We start from the raw sequence: 18,667 nt of genomic DNA, 5'->3' as shown, positions 1-18,667 counted from the left end.
AGCAAGACCCTTCACATCAAGTAAAAACAGTTAGAGAATCACTACTTTTTAGCAAATTCCACATTCTTTTGTCTTGACTTTAATCTCTTCATGTACAACTGTATCTGTTGCATATGGCAGCAACAATTATACACTGTCCAGTAAATCTGAGAAACATTACCTGTGGATATCCTGTAAACTACTTCCCTCACTTGTACGTTTTGACATATGTGGAAGACATTGATGTTTCAGGTCAGGAGCAGGGGCAAGGTCTTCTACTGACCTCTAATAACTGTACTGGGAGTATAAAGCATGTCGTGTGATAGGGAAGTGTGAGACTGGGAGGGAAGACTCTTCTTGTGAGGTTAGGGCTGGGTTCCCCAATTCCGGTACTGGAGGGCCAGTCTGCAATACAGTTTGCTGGTTTCCCTGCTGAAACACACCTACTAAGTTTGGCAAATAGATAGTGAGCTGAATAAGGTGTGTTTGAGCAAGGAAGTCTGCAAACCCTCCAGGATCAGATTTTGGGAACCCGATTTAGGGTTTGCCTCGTTCAACATAAAAACGGTTGCTTTTTAAATTGCTCAGTTCACTGGGCTGTTTTGTCCCTTGGCCTCTAATGAAATCGGCTCGTCCCATCCTTCAACAATCCTTCGATCCTTGTGTCCCTCGGATCTGCTATATGAGGACTCTGAGATTTTCACATGCTTGATTTTCTAATAATCTTGTAATTTGAGCTTGGGTCATTTATATATGCATGCATGGCGTAGCATGCTTTTCTAATTGTGAAAACAGCTGTAGGTACCTGCCACTAGTTATAGAAGAGAAAGTCATGTCTGTAAAATCTGCCCACGATGCAAGATCTGACCCGCACCTCCTCAGCCACAGCACTCATGCTTGGCAGCATTCATCCGGAGTCCCTAGAGACCCATAAACATGATGAGAACTTGCAAGGCGGTGACTCATGGTGCACAGCGGTTTGTTTCATTGACGCTCGTCGTTGACTCATCCCTGTCACTCTTCTCAGGCGCGCTTCCCGTTGTGGTTCCCGCAGTATAATAAAACACAACAAACAGAGCTAATGTGGTCCTAATAGCGTGAATGTCACCAAGACGTGGGAAGAAAATGTTCCCTGAGCACCAGCCGAGTGGCCTGTCCTGCGATTACTACGGGGACAGTGGCGGCCAGGGGACAGGAATAGACACGCGGAGGAGGCCTTGGCACGTGTAACGCTCAGCGAAGACAGAAAGACAGGAGCTTAACAGGCAAACATAAGCTTAGCAAATATATAAAATGCAAATGGATTTATGTGTTCTTAAACACGTATTCCGTCACACAGTTTCCAATGAAATTAAGATATCAAGGCAGTTTATAATTTAAAATGGAAAAAACATCACTTGGGACTAAATTCCAGTTGACTGCAGCATTAATGCTGTCATAGTGTCTCTATTCCTCCCTACATATCCTAAGGAAACTGTATTATTTGTATGCTTCTTTTCTGATATATATCTCAGAACATCTTTCTGATAGCGCTGTGAACAAACAAACCATACATCTCTGGTTGTGTGGGTGGAGGTATTAGGTGTATATTTAAACAAATTCCTCTGAGATAGTAAATGTTTTATGATTCTGAAATTATGTTCCAGAGGCAGATGTATATTTCAAATATGCACACAGACAAACAAATCAATTTGAGTGCTATAATAAGGGAAAAGAGTGCCCCCCCTCATGTCCCCCCCACCTCTAGTGGATCAGTAATGCTGCATTTCCTTCTTCTGGTCAGGGGGTATTGTAGGCAATAAGAAAGTGCACGTGAGAATCATATAAATCCGCCAGCTAAGGTCCAATTGGAAGGAGACATCCAAGCATTTTCCACATCTTATACTGGTCAGAGTTACAGGAATCCTGGAGCCGGTCCCAGGCAGCACAGGGCACAAAGCTGAGGTACATCCTGCACAGGATGCCAGTCCATCACAGAGCACATACACACTTACACTATGGGACGCAGGGGACACGCGGAAGCTAATCCCACACAAAGTGGAGGCAGGAAACGCTGAGCCACCATGTTGCTGGTAGGATATACACATAGAAATGATACTTTTATTGCTATCAGATAGAAAGTAAGTTTCTTGATGTAAAATTCCTAGTACAGGAAACAACACAAGGAACAACATGAATGACTGAATTCCTAAATATTGGATTACATACTGAATTATAGAGGAATGAGTTCCTCTATAAACTGTTTATTGCAGGAATTTTTGAAGCCACCTGCATGTTCTTCAGGTTATTGACAGTTTGTAACAGTTCCTGTCACACACACACCTACAATCTTAATAAAGAAATCTTAAGTGTCACATGAGGATGAAGGCCATTGGTTATACAGTGGTACCTTGGTTTACGAGCATAATTAGTTCCGGAAACATGCTTGTAACCCAAAGCACTCGTATATCAAAGCGAATTTTCCCATTTTTCCATTAATAATGGAAACTCATATGATCCATTCCACAACTCAAAAATATTCATATAAAAATTATTAATACAAAATATAAAGTAAAAATACATAACACATAAAAACAAATTAACCTGCGCTTTACCTTTGAAAAGAATCGTGGATGGTGTGAGGGAGACGAGAGAGGAGAAGAGGAGGGTTATTTTGTAGGACGACTTTCACTATAATTAACGGAATCACTGCTATCTGTTGGCTCACTGGAATCTTTTTCTGTTTGTGCGACTTTAACAAGGAACCCATCCAATGACAGCCTCTTTTGCCTCCTTTTCGATTTCGCAAAAATGTGGACATTGCATTGTCATTAAACAGATTCATCACTCGCACTGCTACGCCCTTATTCAGGTGGTGCTTTTCTACAAAATTTTGACTATACGAGTGAGGCATGCCGACTGAGACCGAGCATGGGAGACGATTACCCACAATTCCGCAGCGTGAGAAAGTGAATAACCATTGGTTCAGTTGCGATGACGTGCGCTCGGAGTCAAAACAAGAAGCGCACGCATGCGCTTCCTGTTTTGAAGCTGAGCGCACGTAAAAACAAGAAAAACAAGGAGCGCATGTGTGCCATATGATTTTTGATGATACTTGGCGCTCGTAAACCAGGACTCGCTCGGTTTCCAAGTCAAAATTTATAAAAAATCTTTGCTCGTCTTGCGGGACACTCGTAAACCGAGGTTCCACTGTACTCCTTTTAATTACAAAGACACCAGTATTATATGCTGATACTAGCTGGAATAGTTTATACAGTATGTATCAGAAAAGACACTTGCGGTGAGTATGACGGTGGGCGCCGCAAATGCGAAAAGAATCCCGGGTCATCTAAAATGTAGGTCAGCCATGCAGTTAAAGCAGCGGCTCTCCGGGTGGCTTCAGCATGTCTGGAGTGAAGCACTGCTTCGGGGCCCGGCTCATGTGGTGTCCCGTTGAGCAAATCCCCAGCTCTTGTCCTCCCGTCCATCTGCTTTTCAAGAAGACGCTCAACAGCGGCCTCCTCAGACCTCACACCGGAGCCCAGGAACCCTGAGAGCAGCTGACTTCTGTACTGCACTTAACTGGGGGCACCTGCATTTTTTTGATCTTCGGTATCTTTTGCACATTCGTAGAATGTCCTGTATTGGCCCGCATAAATCCCTTACACTAACTTTACCACATTTCCCAATCCCTCTGTTTTTATTTCATGCAGTTGTGATTGTATCATGTTCGCTGAAGTGTTGGTTTGAATAAAAAGAGTTGGCATATATCTGCAAGCTAATCTGACTGCGGTGAAAACTCTGTAGAAATGTCGCATAAAACACTAATCTGCACCGAAAGTGTACCGGCCAAAGTTTGCTGTTTGGCATGTTTTTTTTTGAGGAAGGAAAGTCTGAGGAATTAAAGTTTTTTTTTTTGGAAAGGAAAGAAATAAATACAGAAAAAGAAAGAAGGGGGAAAAAAAACAGTTTGGAAAAGTGCTGCTGGCCCCCAGCCAAGCAGAGACTTTTTGGTAATGAGGGTTAGAAGCTGCATTATTGCTCCCAGATGCTTGGAGCAGCCTTTGATGCAGCTTTCCAATCTGCGTGTACAGAGACAGACATAGGACACTCTTAAAGCTGCCCCCCAGTACTGACCAGCGTGCAGTTCCCTGGGGTGTCTGTGTGCCTGCCTGTACGCTCTGTGAGTGTGTGTCGATGCGTGTGTGAGATAATTGCTTCTGCACACGGCGCCTGGGTAGTTTCTCTTGAACACTTGGGCACATTCGTGATTTAAATTTTTTTTTTTTATCTGCTTTGGTTGTTCTCGGGGAAAAGTTATCCCGACACATTCTCCTCCCAACCAGCCAATGACTTTGAGCTTTCTGAGGCCTTGGCTTGAACCCTTTCCAGCTGCCTCTGCTGAAGAAATGTTCTGTGGCTTTCAACGTATCGCAGCTCCGGCGTTTGCAAATCCAAGAAGTGCCTTTGCGCATACAGTGAAAGGCTATGATGCCGTATGGGTCTTCAGAAGAGCGTCAGGACTGTGGTGCTGTGTTTCTGTTGCATTGACTTACAGTTTTTGCATGATTGTAAAAGCCTCTCTGCATTTGCTCCCAAAGACGTAATTCTTGTCTCGAAACGTGCCTTGCTGGAACACCTGGAGAATCGCTTGCAGTCCTCCCTGGCGCACCCCCTCACATCCACTTTTTGACATTTCAGTCAGAAGGGAGGTCTCTATCCTCGGAGTGATGTAAACCATCTGACGTGTGTGTAGCTCTGTGTGTGTGTGTGTGCGTGCGATGGAGAAGCCCGCATGAATGATACCAAGCAGCTCACTTCTTTCCACACCGAGGAAATACGTTTCAGAGCTACAAGTTAGGAAGCACGCCAGCCTCATTCAGTCCTCCGCACGTCTCTTTATCCCCTCTCTCTCTTTCTCCCTCTCTCTCACTTTCTGTCTCTTCCTCTCCTATCCATCCTCCCCCCCACCTTCTTGCGCTGTCTGCTATCTGGCCAGGACAAAGGAAAATGTCGGTCTTCCGCAGTGAGTCACTCGCCGGCCGTCCCAGTTCGATTCCTCCCTGTCCTGGCTGGGGTGGAGGCAGCACTCAGACAATAAGCCAGAGCTCTCCTCTTGTGCCCCCCTACCCCCCCCAGCCCTCGCCCATCACCATAGGTTGCCCCTGTAGGACACCCCCCTTGCTACCGCTACTTTATTAACTGGCTGAAACAGAGCTTGGCAGCCAGCTTCTCTACGACCGGCTCCTCACACGTGTAGGTCTTTCAGCTCGCCTGTGTAAATGCAGGCCGTGGGGCTGGTCCCGGGAAACACCGCGCTTCCCTGAGGGGGCCTGCCGTCTGCCACGGGTGACTTTGCAGTCCCGCATTCTTATTTCACAGCTTTAATTGCTTCCAGGCGCTGCGGTGGCCGGTTGTAAAGCTGGACTTTGCCAGCTCTGGTTTGGTCCAGTCAATCTCTTTCGACATGTCCCCCCCCACCCCGCCACTTGCATTCTGACCTGTTTTGTCGCCCCCTGCAGGAGAAAGAGAAGAAGTACATGCTGCCGCTGGATAACCTGAAGCTGAGGGATGTGGAAAAGGGTTTCATGTCCAGCAAATATATTTTTGCGCTCTTCAACACAGAGCAGAGGTCAGCACACTCTATATGTATACACACCCTCCCGGTTGATACAGCACCCTGTAGTGCCCCCCACTGTTGTGACAGACACCCTTTCTGCTGACTCTCGCCTGCAGAAATGTGTACAAGGACTATCGACAGCTGGAGCTGGCCTGTGAGACCCAGGAGGAAGTGGACAGCTGGAAGGCCTCCTTCCTGCGGGCTGGGGTCTACCCAGAGCGGATCACGGTAGGGTCAGGTCAACCTGCACACGTGCAGCAGAACTTGCGTGAGGCAGCTGGATGTGCAGAACTATGAAGAAACACAGAGCTTGTAAATTAATGGACATATATAAAGTGTGTCCTCCCACCAATCGTTAGCGATATTTACTATGGAAATCCTCCAGTCAGCTGCTTACAGTGGCTGGACTGAGCAGTGACAGAGTGTAGCAGAGCCGAGCCCAGATCAGCAACACTTCCAAGAAGACAGGGCTTAGACACCTCAGTGGAATTCAGAGCGAAATTTGAGTGGACGACTCCTGCTTGCTTGCTGATGTTTTTCTCCTCTGCTCTTCCCTCCTCCTACCTCACATCGTTCTGCGGGGTCCTTTAACTGCACATTCTGGCTCATCCTCAGGAGAAGGAAAAGGTAGGTGCTGAAGCTCCAAGCCCCTCTCTACGTGTCATCCTGATATCACACGGCTCCATCCCTCTCTTGTATGATCATGTGACTGCCTGGTGGCACAATCCATGTGAACAGCACACCTGCAGTCACACTTAGCACACGTCTAATATGTGTATATGTGTCAGGCGCTGCTCATTCAGCAAATTTCTCCCCTGTTTTTGTGGGAGGCTGAGCAGGCAGCCCAGACCTCGGGCCCTCAGACTGTGAATTTCACTTCATTCCCAGTCCAAATAAAACCGGAAGGGGCCCATGCTGGGTCACTGTTAGCGTGCAGTAGAACAGACAAAAGATGCTGATATTCTGATGTCTATTGCTAATTCAAATTAAGTTGTCGGTAATGGGTGCCTGAGACTTACATGTGGATCCTAGATGTCCTCTGGTTCTATACTTAAATTACTACTTTCTGACATGGCCTGTCCCTCCCGACCCTGCCCTTCGTGTCATTTTCTTGTTTGGCCAGCAGGTGTTGCTGGCCATCCTGTTCTCCACCCTGTCTCTTGTCCTTCATGTCCCTGGTGTGTTTCCCCAGTGCGCCACATAGCTCCATGGGCTGAGCGTGTGGCTATAAACCCTCGTCCATGAGTTCAAGGCCAGCCTCCTCAATTATTTGTATTTATTGGATTTTTGTCTCCCCAGTGTTTGTTCCCGGTCATAGGTTTTCTCTGCTTTAGTCCTATTCTCTTCCATTACTGTTTGTATTTTGGTTCCATGTTACTTTTCCTAGTGTAGTAATTCCCAGTGTGGTTAGTGTTCCATAGTTTCAGTGTTTGTTAGAAATCCCTGGTTTTGTGCTCATTATTGTAATTCACCCCACCTGCTGCTTGTTGCTCTGTGTCTTGATTGATTGGTTAATTGTTATGTTCCACACCTGCCCTCTCATTAGTCAGTTACCTATTTGTATTTACATGCCTTCGTCTGCTCTGTTCTCCAGTCAGTCATTGTGCTCTTTTCCTGTGTATTATGCTGTTAGTTTCTCCTAGCATTGGTCCTGGTGTTTGCCTGTTCCCCTTTGTATGTCAGCTTATTGGGTTTTTTTTTCACCTCATTTCTTTTTTATCAAGTTTACTTTGTGGTTTCCCTTTGTGTTCTGGTTTTGTTTAATAAACCCCTTTAGTCTCTGAGCCGCATGTGGATCGCCCACCTCTTTCCTCCCTGCACCATACCCCACCTCCGTTACACTTAGTGATTATGTAAAAGAATAGGCGACCTACTGACACCATAGATAATGACAATAGACTGGCAGGTGTGAATGGTTTAAATAGAATATAATGAGCTTTATTGCCACACTAGGCCCATTGAACTGGAGGTGGAGTGTGTGTGTGTGTGTGTGCGCGTTTGTTGTGATTTTGCAGTATGGGCTTCAACCACAGTTCAATCTCCACTGTGGGTATCAATCACGAATCCACCCCCAGTATGGGTATCAATCCCTCTTCAAATCCTCTCACTGTTAACCTTGTGTGAGTGTAACTCTCTGTGTCCCCTCTGTCTGTGCCGCCTCGCAGCAGAGTGACACCGGGGAGGAGAACGGCTCCGATGGCTTCATGCACTCCATGGACCCCCAGCTGGAGCGGCAGGTGGAAACCATCCGCAACTTGGTGGACTCCTACATGGCCATCGTCAACAAGACTGTGCGGGACCTCATGCCCAAGACCATCATGCATCTGATGATCAACAACGTGAGTTGCTCCCATCCCATGCTGACAAAAGCTACCTCACAGTCTCCTCCGTTCTCCATCCATCATGCTCTCAATGCCGTTGCTGCTTATTCTCACCTCCATCCTCCTGCCTGCCTCCCCTGTAGACAAAGGAGTTCATTCACTCTGAGCTGCTGGCCTCCCTGTACTCATGCGGGGACCAGAACTCGCTGATGGAGGAGTCGGCGGAGCAGGCCCAGCACCGTGACGAGATGCTGCGCATGTACCACGCCCTGCGTGAGGCCCTCAACATCATCGGCGACATCAGCACCTCCACTGTCTCCACTGCCCTGCCTCCCCCCGTCGACGACTCCTGGCTGCAGGTGCAGGGGGGGCCATCCGGCCGCAGGTACTGGAAGCATCTGGCAAATGCTGTTTTGTGTTGAATAATTCATAACATTCACAGTGGCTAATAATAGTTCAGATTATCAGTATGAAAGAGAAGATTATTGATTTTTCTATGATTATAGTCTAAGATAAAAGGGTGGAATGACTAGTAATTGGCTTACCAGACATGCTGATACAGTAGAGGGGGATCATATAACGTAGTGCAATACAGAATGGAGCAATTTTGCAGTTAAGCAGACCAGCCAAAATCAAAACACTATGGAGTCTGGAGTGGTGAAGTGTCTCCCCCTGCTGTAAGATAAGTGTACTGCTTCTGGGAGTCTATCTGAGAGCTTTGACATTCTTAGGTCCCCAATGTCCAGCCCCACCCCACAGAGAAGGGCTCCCCCTGGGCCACCTGCCCGTCCAGGATCGCGCAGTACGGCCCCGGGACCGCCCCCTGCCGGGGCCCCGCCTGTGCCCTCGCGTCCTGCAGCCTCGCCCGACCCATTTGGAGGACCCCCACCCCAGGTCCCTTCTCGACCCAACCGAGCTCCCCCTGGTGTGCCGAGGTGAGCCAGAGTCTGAAGATATTCTCCATAGATATGAATTTTGGATAAGACTATACTAGGCTATCAAAGTTCTGCCATATTAAAGCCATATTGGTGAAAAAGAGCTGTGAGAATTTATATCAGGGAGATGTAGGACATATTCGTGCTGTATGCATTGCAGATGCAGACTTTGATTGATGTACTGACAGTATATACCTTTATTTCAAGTGCCGCATCATCAATCCTCAACTCCCAGCCCCTTGTTCCACAATTGATCCTGCTCAGCCCTTCACAGCAAAATATCCAGTTTGTTTATAAGTCCTGCTGGACTCAAGTAAACATGGTCAGTGTTATTAACACTCTCAGTGTTAAAATAACACTGTCTATGACCATGTGTGGTTGCTCAGATCTCATTCTCTCCAATAATTAAGATGCTGCATACAATTAAAAAGAACACCACAAGTTTAGTTACTGGGCTGTAGCCAGTGCACACTGCCCAGCTCTCGCCCACAGCTTCACCTCCACCCGAAACGCATGCGTGCTCTTCCCCGGCTGTCCCACATGCCTCCATCTAGCCTCCATCCTCCCAGCTCTGTGTCCACACCCCCGCTATTTCTCTGAGCACGAGAACGAAAGTGTAAGGGGGGAGGAGAGAGAAAGTGAGTGTGAGAGAGAAATAGCGAGAGGGCTGGTCTACTGTCTGACGGGCTTCACCTGACTTTCCGTAGCTGCCAGCTCAGGCACCTGTGCTCCTCGGGTTACGTACTGTGTGCTTGCAAATGCTGTGCTTGAATTAAATGATTGACTAAGAACCATCCTGATCCCCATTGGCTCGCCAGGCCAGAACCGCTGCAAAGGACAGCCTTGCTGTCTCCTCATAGGCTCCAGTTCTGCCAGTCACGTGGATCTGTGCAGCTCTCTAATCTGATTGGGTTCTCTTTCTCTTTGACTGTGATTTCACACCACTCCAACTACCCGCCTGTTGATTATGATTATTGTTTCAGAATTTCAATCAGTAATCTGTGAGGATTATCACTAATGGTATGTCTTGTGTGCTCATTACATGATTTACACCTTTGCAAGTCTTTGCATGACCATCTTCTTGTTCAACAGCTCCCTCCCCCCCCCACACACAGGCATAAATGAACACAGATATCTTCTTTTTTTTTCCAAAAAGTTATAGCCCTCCACCCAACCCAGATGAGACGATATCACAACAGTGCCATTCTTGCCGCTCTCTATGCCTTCATGGGCCTGGTGGAATCTGGCAGATCTAGATTTCCACACGGTGCTCTCTTGGTGCCAGAAAATTTCTGAATGGATAGAAAGTTTTCTTCAGATGTACTGCAATGAAAACCATGATAGCAAATACACCACACAGTGCAAATACAGATACAGCTGACAGGATTACTCATCAAATCAATCTCACTTGTTGGTCCATTGACCTGTTGCTAAAGCTGTTTACTTGGAGGATATGAATTAATGTTGAGGCAGTGCTAGCAGTTGGTGCTAAAGAATGTGTCATCTCAGTGCGTTTATGAACACAGGCCTAGATTAAAAGCGCACAGGCTGTGCACTGGAGTCACTGTAATACTTCATAATTAAATACAGATGTTGGGAGTAGGGCAGTAGTTGAAAAGATCAGCCTCCACCATTACACGTGCATAACACCCTAACACGCATGTGGTCTTCATTTCGCATATGTAGATTAGCACAAAGTCTATGGAACAAGCTGTGTTTCCCTAAGATGAGTTCTGGAATTCAGGCTAATCAGAGACACCTCTTTTGCTGGCTCCAAGGTCAAAGCCCTCTGTATGGCTAACTCTCCAGTCTGGTGTTCCTCCAAAGCCATGTTTGCCTTCAATTGGTTACTTTTTAGTACTACTTTGGTACTATTCTTTGGTTACTATATATATATATTAGGGCTGTGAATAAATTAAAATATTTAATCGTGATTAATCGCACAACTGTCCATAGTTAATCACAAATTAATCGCAAATTAAATCATGAATTTCTTCAACATTTGCCATTAAGGGATTTTTTCAGGTGTTAATATTCATATCAATATTAGAGTTGGCAAAGTATGATTGCTGTTTGCAAATGTATGCATTTATTATTGGAAATCAATTACCAACAATGAACAACAACAAAGATTATCCAAAGGTCATCAGAAACCCATCATCACTTAAGAACAACTCAAGCCCAACAACAGATCAGCACGTTGACCTGCTAAATATTACATATTACTTAGTTATATAACTAAGTATGGCTCAGAGGTCGGCAACATTTTTAAAGCAAAAAGCCATTTTATCCTAAATGTCTGACCCAAGATTTACAAAGAGCCGCAATGGATAAAGAAGAGGGTTTGAGATATGATTTTTAATGCAATATCGGTATATATGCATTTAACAAAAAAACAAAACTTCAAGTACTTACAAAAAATAAAGAAATATATATTCTCAGTTTTAAATCACTCGGACGCGTAAAGGTGACTAATATCTCAATATTGTTCAGTTCTGTAGCGACAGTCTTCACCCTCACCCAAGTTCGTTTGGCTCTGCAGTTGTCTGCCCCTCACTCTCTACTACTTGTAACTGTGCTGAACGAGCAGCGCAAAATGTCCTCACCACTCCGAACTCAGATGGCTATAATATGTAAACTGGAGAAAATATAATCATTTTATGAAGATCTGGGAAGGCATGGTGATGATTTTCTACAAAAATTATATGAAAGAATTAGGAATCCCAATAAACTTAACAACCCTACATCCAATCTCGGACACTGAAGTGAACTCTGGAAAGCATATACTGTATACCATCTGACCGGAGACATGCTCTCGTAGAGAATGACTTAGAGGAAGAAGTAAATTATGCAGTTAAGACATCACAGAAGCGCGCGACGGACCGCCTCATTCACATATAGCTAAAGAAATACCTAAATGAAAAATTATAAAAATAATTAACCCATAAATAACATATCATAATATGTTAATATGTTTAGACATGAAAATGTGAATGCGTCTATCGTTCTGAGAAGAGCCTTTTCTTTGTTCATTATTTTTCCCGAGCTGCCATCCAACTGAACTCGCATTAATGGCATCAAAAAAATTTGTCACGTTATAATGAATTCCCGGTGACGCGCTATTATCGCGTTAACTTTGACATCCCTAATATATATATATATATATATATATGTGTGTGTGTAAAAATATATGTAACTTCCTTGCTGCTTTAAATGAATATTTCTCAAGAATTTTTTATAAATATAAATACATATATATAAATAATGTATAACATTTTAGCAAATGGAACTGTAAATTTAAGGCATGAGACTCTATTTGCCATTAGGGGGCAGTATTCCAGACAGGTTCTTACGTGTGTTACTGTGGATCATGCGTGTTTATGCACTGTTGTGTCTTCATCACTGTGTTCATATATTTTTGTGTCTCCAAGAGGGGATTGTATTCAGTGAGCACCCCTGTGCTGTGAGTGTTGTTGGTCTTGACCGTGTCTTGTCTTCTCTCTGTCTGTGTGTGTCTCTTGGTCTATCTGTTCGTCCCTGTCTTCCTCGCAGTAGGAGGGCCCCGGCTTCGCCAACCAGACCCAGCAGATCCTCAGAGTCCTTTCCTTTAGACCACTAGCCCCGGGCGTGAGACCCAGTGGACTGAGTTCCTGATCCCCAGCCAGACATTCCCTTCAGCTCCTCCTCCAACTCCCACACTAGTGCACGTACTTGTGCAGGCACCCACGGACAAATACATGTCCTGTCCCCACTTTTCACAAATCATAAAGGAGAGACAATAATATCTAATTGTGGTGATTATATTATATTACAGTGATGATACTTTAATCCTCATACTATCTACAGCTGCACACCTTTTTTCGTAAATACAGCATCTTTCATTGTAGCAGCCATGAAGCATTACTAAGAATTATACTTGAAAAACGTAAAAAAGAAAACGTACTGTAGCCGAGATCTAGCCTGTGTGTATTATAAACGCAAACGTATACGCACCGTGCTTCCCTGGTCCCACAATAAGGATGCCTTTTTGTCCCTGCACAGCACCCATGCATTCTTCTTGGGCTGTGTGATACACCTTCAGTGTCTGCAGGCTGTCTCCTCACATAGCACAAACACGTTTTTGGGGCAGGCTCTCTTTGATTTCACCGACCCCCCCCTCCCCGGCCTCTTGTGCATGTCCTTCTGCCCCTTCTCTGTCTCACTTGCCATTTTTCACTCGCTGTGACGCTAGATATCCTCCACAGAAAGAGCCCCTCCTTACCTCTTCTCTGGGAGATTGTAAGTGCTGGCTAAGCTACTTGCCCATTCATGGTTTCTCTTTCAGCGTCAGTAGTTATGAGAGGTATTCCCCCTCTCAGGTGATTTGTAGTGACCCCCCCCCACTGCCCCCACATTCACAACAGCACATTAGGGTGTGATTTTTTTCAAAAGCTCCTAGAAGGGAAAAGGAATGGAGGGATGAGTGAAGGAAAAATGTGCATTGTCCCCTTATATTTAAATGTTTTGTTTCGCAGTGCCTTTATTCTTTATCGCCTTCTACTGCTATAACTTTTCTTCCCAAGCTCTTTGATTCTTGAAGCAAAACAGTCGCTGTCAGCAATGAATGAGCAGTCAGAGCATCTTTCCCTCCTGCTCCTATCGTCTGTCTGCTGCCGAGACAAACGCCCACAAAGGCAGCGCACTGGGAGTCAGGGCAGCGTTGTATGTGCGAAGCTGGGTTTTCAGTGGGAGTAAAATCAGTAACCGCTGGCAAGTAAAACGGGGTGCAGAGACTACTTACACTCCGTTATTTTGTCTCGCGACCAGTTCACCACGTCCCATGGCCTGCCCATTGTTCACCATAATGGCAGACCGGCAGCCAAAAATGACTTTTACAAATGCGATCAAAATGCAGTGAACTTTTTCATTCACAGGAGTTTTCTTGCCAGCTAGAGTTATATTTCCTCCCATTTTCCGCAAATGCTTATGACTTGCTTTTCATTTGTTAATTTCTGTGTCTTTTCCCTCTTTTTATTCTCAGCCGGCCGAGCAAGGGCAGCCCCTCCCATCACGAGAGCCATGCACCGTTCGATTCTTAACCATCATCCTCTCTGTAACCTTCCTTTGCTCCCCCCTACACACACCCTCCTCTTCCTCCTCCTTCCAGGTTTTTGCCCCCCCCCCCTACCAGTAAAATCATATACATATGTAAATGTATAAGTAGCTCCACGTCTATGGTTTTACTGTGGAGAAAGCGGGAGAAAGTCGAAGCCCCACCCACGTAACACAAAGTTATGGGTTATTCTCACTAGTCGCCAGTAGAGGGTGCAGTCACGAGCTGCTCGCTAGAGCGACATCAGCGCCGGCAGCTGGGGAAGTTCCGACGAAGAGCTTCAGACGTCCCATTTAACCGTCCCACAGTCACGACATGGACCCCGGATCATAAAACCCACCGTGCCAGTCACTACAGTGTACTAGCGTGTCGTACTGATAAATACTGCATGTTGCTTAATGTGCGTTTATATAAATCAGCTGAAGTGATTTGTGATTAATGGAGAGACGAGACGCCTCGTTCCCTCAGCCAGTTCCCGCCGACCCTGGACTGCGCTGTTCTCTATATCTGTGACCGCTTCGGACGCGCTGGTCGCCAGCAGCACCAGTGACAATCGTGTCTCCACTTTTTCTTTGGGTCGTCCAATTGATCTACATTACGAAGTGCAATATGGATTCGGGAAGCTGAAAACGTCAAAATGTCACATGCTATTGTACAGACTGAGAAGAGGGGGACGCGTTAAATGTTTTATTCCTCTACGTTAAAGCAAGAATATTATTTTGTTAGATATGAAATATACAACACTTAATTGTCAACGCGATTATCAGTCTATAATTTAGTATAGTTATTTTTTCGTCTTACTATAAGGGTTTTGGTCAGTGTCTGGGTTGGTCAGTGCACAGAGAAGGAATATCTTGTATTCTGCATTTCTGTCATTTGGTCTGTTGATATCCAGAGGACACAAAGATAGCCCCCCAGCAGTGATGTCGGTCTTTGTGATTGTTGTAATATGACCCTGTTTGTCTGTAATTGAGTAAAGACACAGCTGTTTTCATTATTGTTTGCCTCTGATTCGTTTCCGATCTTCTCAGATTCTTTAGTGACTATTAAAGATGACGCACATAGGTCATCATGGACAGACTTTATAAGTGTCACGTATCTTTGTGTTGCATCTATGAAAACTGTGCTTCCACTGTTTAGTTGAACTGTAAGATTAATGAGTATTCATCGCAATGAATATATCAATTATGTGGTTGTGCAAAATAAAGTATTTTAAAAAATTAAATAAAACATACAAGATGAAGCATAAAAATTGCCTCTGCCAGACTGTTCCCTGAGTAGAAAAGTAAGGCTTGGGGTGTTGACCTCTGAAAGACTTGTGATTCTCTGTTGCCATGTGTCCTGTATCTTATTGCTGTTGTTGTTGCAAGCAAGTTCCAAGCAAGGCATTGCTGTTTAAGAAATAAACTGTCTGCGTTGAAGATATTGATATTTGCATTTTTTTTTTTTTTGTCGTGCCAGGAAAAAAAGCTTAAAATGAATCAGTAATGCGTAAACTTTTCTTTTTTTTTTGAAGTGTTGCATCTGTCCTGTGGTCTATAAGCAGGCTAATTCAGATATTTCAGTAAATATTTAAATTGACATAATAATAATAATAGATACGTTATTCATCCCCATGGGGAAATTCTCTTTACGCCTTCCTCAACTTGCCCTCTGTGGGTAAGATCAAGCTGGCTGTGAAGGGCAGCCAGCACAGGTGAGCTCAGGGAGCTGGGGGTTAAGGGTCTTGCTGAAGGACCCGCAGACATACTGTACCCAGGTAGAGCTCGAACTAGAGACTTTTCAATCACAGACATAATGCTGTAGTGTCACACCTCCAAGGCTAGAGGTTTGAGTCCTGCACCATGTGTATGAGGTCTGCATGTTCTCCCCACTGTAGTTTATACTTGCAGGCCAAAAATATGCAGTTAGGTAAATAGGTGCCTGTAAATTGGCCATAGTGAGTGTTTTCCCCGCAATGGGCTTACATTTCTTCTGGGCTGTGTTCTAGGATAAATCACATTCATGATGATAATGGACATATATAAATATAGGATTTTAGTTAAACTCAAAATGAATATGTGGAAATCTATCCACAATATACTCTTCTTTTCTTAAGTGTATGCATTTTAATGATATTATACATTTACGTGTCACTTAATATGTTCTGAGAAATGCATCTTTAGGTGATTTCGTTGTACAACAATCCCTACGAATCCATGGGTGATACGCTCCAAGATCTACTGCTGATACCTGGAACCACGGATAATAGGGAACCATCCGCGGGCCCAATAGATAACGTGACTTTTGTGTACTTACAAGTGGTAATTGGTTACATACAGTAAGACATTACCAACATTTAATACAGAAATCATAAAGTACATTGTATATTATTATACAGTACTGCATTATCTCCATTGAAAGGCATTCTGATGTTTTAATCTAATTCTCAAGAGATGATAGAGCAAAGAAAAAATATGCATCAAGGCATGATGGAGCAATGAAAATAATGATTTTTATACCTCTCAAAGATTGAAGGAACAATGAAAAACCATTTTGTTACACCTTTTTTTCAGACCATGGTAAACTGCAGATAACTCAAACTGTGAATACAGGGAGAGTATTGTACTTAGACAAACCTAGATGGTATAGCCTATACTACACACCCCAGGTATATGGTATAGCTAAAATAACAATAAATGTGCAGTTTAGTAAATACATAAACCAGTAACAGAGTTTTTTTTACACCAACATCATCACAAACATGTAACAAATTGCGCTATGACGTTACGACAACCACGATGTCACTAGGCAGTAGCAATTTTTCAGCTCTATTATAATTTATGGGAGCGTTGTAGCAGGTTCTTAGCGATCGGAATTCTCAGGGCAGATGTGCTCTTATTCTGAAGCCTCCTGTCTTTTTCCCCTCGCCACAGCATCATCATATACACGGTCTATCGTTGACTGAAACATTGCTATGTGGCACATAACTGTATATTTAGTGAAATATAAATGCTTTCGCACTACTTACAGAAGGTTCAGGAGAGGACACATGTGCTCAGAGTGGAAAAGACAGGCCACTCTGCATCACCTTTAATACATCTATAACCTTAGAGGTGTTGCTTTGAAGAGCTGGCACACACCACATATAAGCTGTCTCACACAGCCTGGCCTAGGTGCTCCGCAGGGGTCCCAGGTGAAACCCCCAGACCGTGGCCAAACTCACACAGAAACGGGCTTCTCACTGGCTGAAGCTTCAGTGTACAGGTTTTCTCCCAAAGCCCTGACCAACACTGAGCTCCAATAAGAACAGACGAGTTTGAGAGTGTCCTAAAGTGAAAACAGCTAGTGGGGAAAAATTCACATTGCCAGGATGCAGACGTCATCGTGCGCCTTAGGGAGGCAGAGTGTGACACCTGGTTAACAGACCTGCCTGTCATTACAAAATGCAATCAACATGCTATCAACTCCCAAAATAACTATGCTTTTCTGTTTGTTTGCAACTACTTTTCATGATGGGTTGGTCCCAGTTACACCTGAAAATGAAAATCTCAGCCCAAGAATCCTGTCCTTCCTTGTGCAATTCCCATGTAATGAAGTGAAGCCCAAGTAGCCAACACAGAGATAGTGATGGTCGGCACGCTCTAACCCCTCGCCACCTTGCTGGAGAGACTATTCTCTAACAGGATCTGCAAAAACTGTGCATGCTTGTTGCGCTCCAATCTGAGACTGTGTGGGAATTCACAGTCTACTTCTCCCGTTTCCTCCCCTCTGCTGTATATGCATATCCAGGTCCTAAAAATGGGGTTTGACGACACTGCCACTACATTCAGCCGGTCAGAACAAAATGGATGGTCCAGCTGCCACTGGGCCTCCACCCGCTTATAGCATATTCATGCCTGTGAGTGCATGGTTCTGGTTGACTTGGATCAGTGCTGCCATCTGTTGGAACATATCATTATGCAGCTTCTGCTGGTTTCAAGAATTTCTGGTCCTTGGCTGAAAATCAGTTGTGGATTTTACATTTTAAAAAGAAACAGTTAATAAATGCAGAAAAAAAATTTAAACTAGGGAGCAAAGTGTGAGACGTGAAAAATCAGCAGCAGCAAAGCAGAATGTATGTTCTCTCTTCCTCAGTGTCATTTACCAGTGCTGATATGTACAGTGCTGATATGTACAGTGCTGATATGTACAGTGGACCAATCATTACTGACAGCTACTGATATGATGTGGGTTCCACCTCCCAGTGTGCTACTGGGGACTGTTCTCAGATCAGGCTGGGACCCGATATCCATACCATTTCTGTCCTACTGCGTAACAGAAGGAACTGTGCATGATTAGCCAACACAGTGAACAGCTCCAATATGAGACACATCTCTTCTCAACAGTTTCAATCAGCTTCAGAGCCTCTGACCAGCACCATACAGCTAGATTTACTTAATGTCCAGTCGCTTTGTAACAAGGCATTTTTAACGAATGATTTTATTAGTGGTTTTTAACCGAAACATGGTTAGATCAGAACTGCAGCCTAACAACCCCAATTGAATCAGTGCTCCCAAATTATAATTTTCAAATCGGAGATTTCAATTCTTTTGAATATCTCTGTATTGTGTTGAAAGCTTCACCACAGTGAGCAGTTACTGTTGCCTATAGGTCTCCTAAATACTCTGCCACTTTTATGGATGACTTCTCAGTTACTGTCTAATATCTCCACTGAATGTGACTGCTTGGCCATTGCTGGTGATTTCAATATCCATACTGA

The 18,667-nt window shown here is 44.5% G+C and overlaps 1 protein-coding gene across 4 annotated transcripts in view; it reads left to right on the top strand.

Annotated features, from left to right (window-relative positions):
* Nucleotides 1-15,347, top strand: part of dnm1b (dynamin 1b) — a 49,765-nt gene extending 34,418 nt beyond the window's left edge. For 2 of the 4 annotated variants that reach the window (XM_023809554.2, XM_023809551.2), the window contains 7 exons: nt 5,481-5,590; nt 5,695-5,806; nt 6,194-6,205; nt 7,744-7,917; nt 8,043-8,284; nt 8,631-8,834; nt 12,387-15,347. In XM_023809554.2, coding sequence (XP_023665322.1) covers nt 5,481-5,590; nt 5,695-5,806; nt 6,194-6,205; nt 7,744-7,917; nt 8,043-8,284; nt 8,631-8,834; nt 12,387-12,453 — 921 coding nt within the window. In that variant the 3' untranslated portion in view covers nt 12,454-15,347. The remainder of the gene's footprint in view (nt 1-5,480; nt 5,591-5,694; nt 5,807-6,193; nt 6,206-7,743; nt 7,918-8,042; nt 8,285-8,630; nt 8,835-12,386) is intronic. The other 2 variants (XM_023809556.2, XM_023809552.2) reach the window with 2 other exon arrangements.
* Nucleotides 15,348-18,667: the final 3,320 nt, after the last annotated feature.

This window comes from Paramormyrops kingsleyae, chromosome 2, assembly GCF_048594095.1.
Source record: "Paramormyrops kingsleyae isolate MSU_618 chromosome 2, PKINGS_0.4, whole genome shotgun sequence".
Taxonomy (NCBI): domain Eukaryota; kingdom Metazoa; phylum Chordata; class Actinopteri; order Osteoglossiformes; family Mormyridae; genus Paramormyrops; species Paramormyrops kingsleyae.
This window is presented reverse-complemented; position numbering and strand designations above follow the sequence as displayed.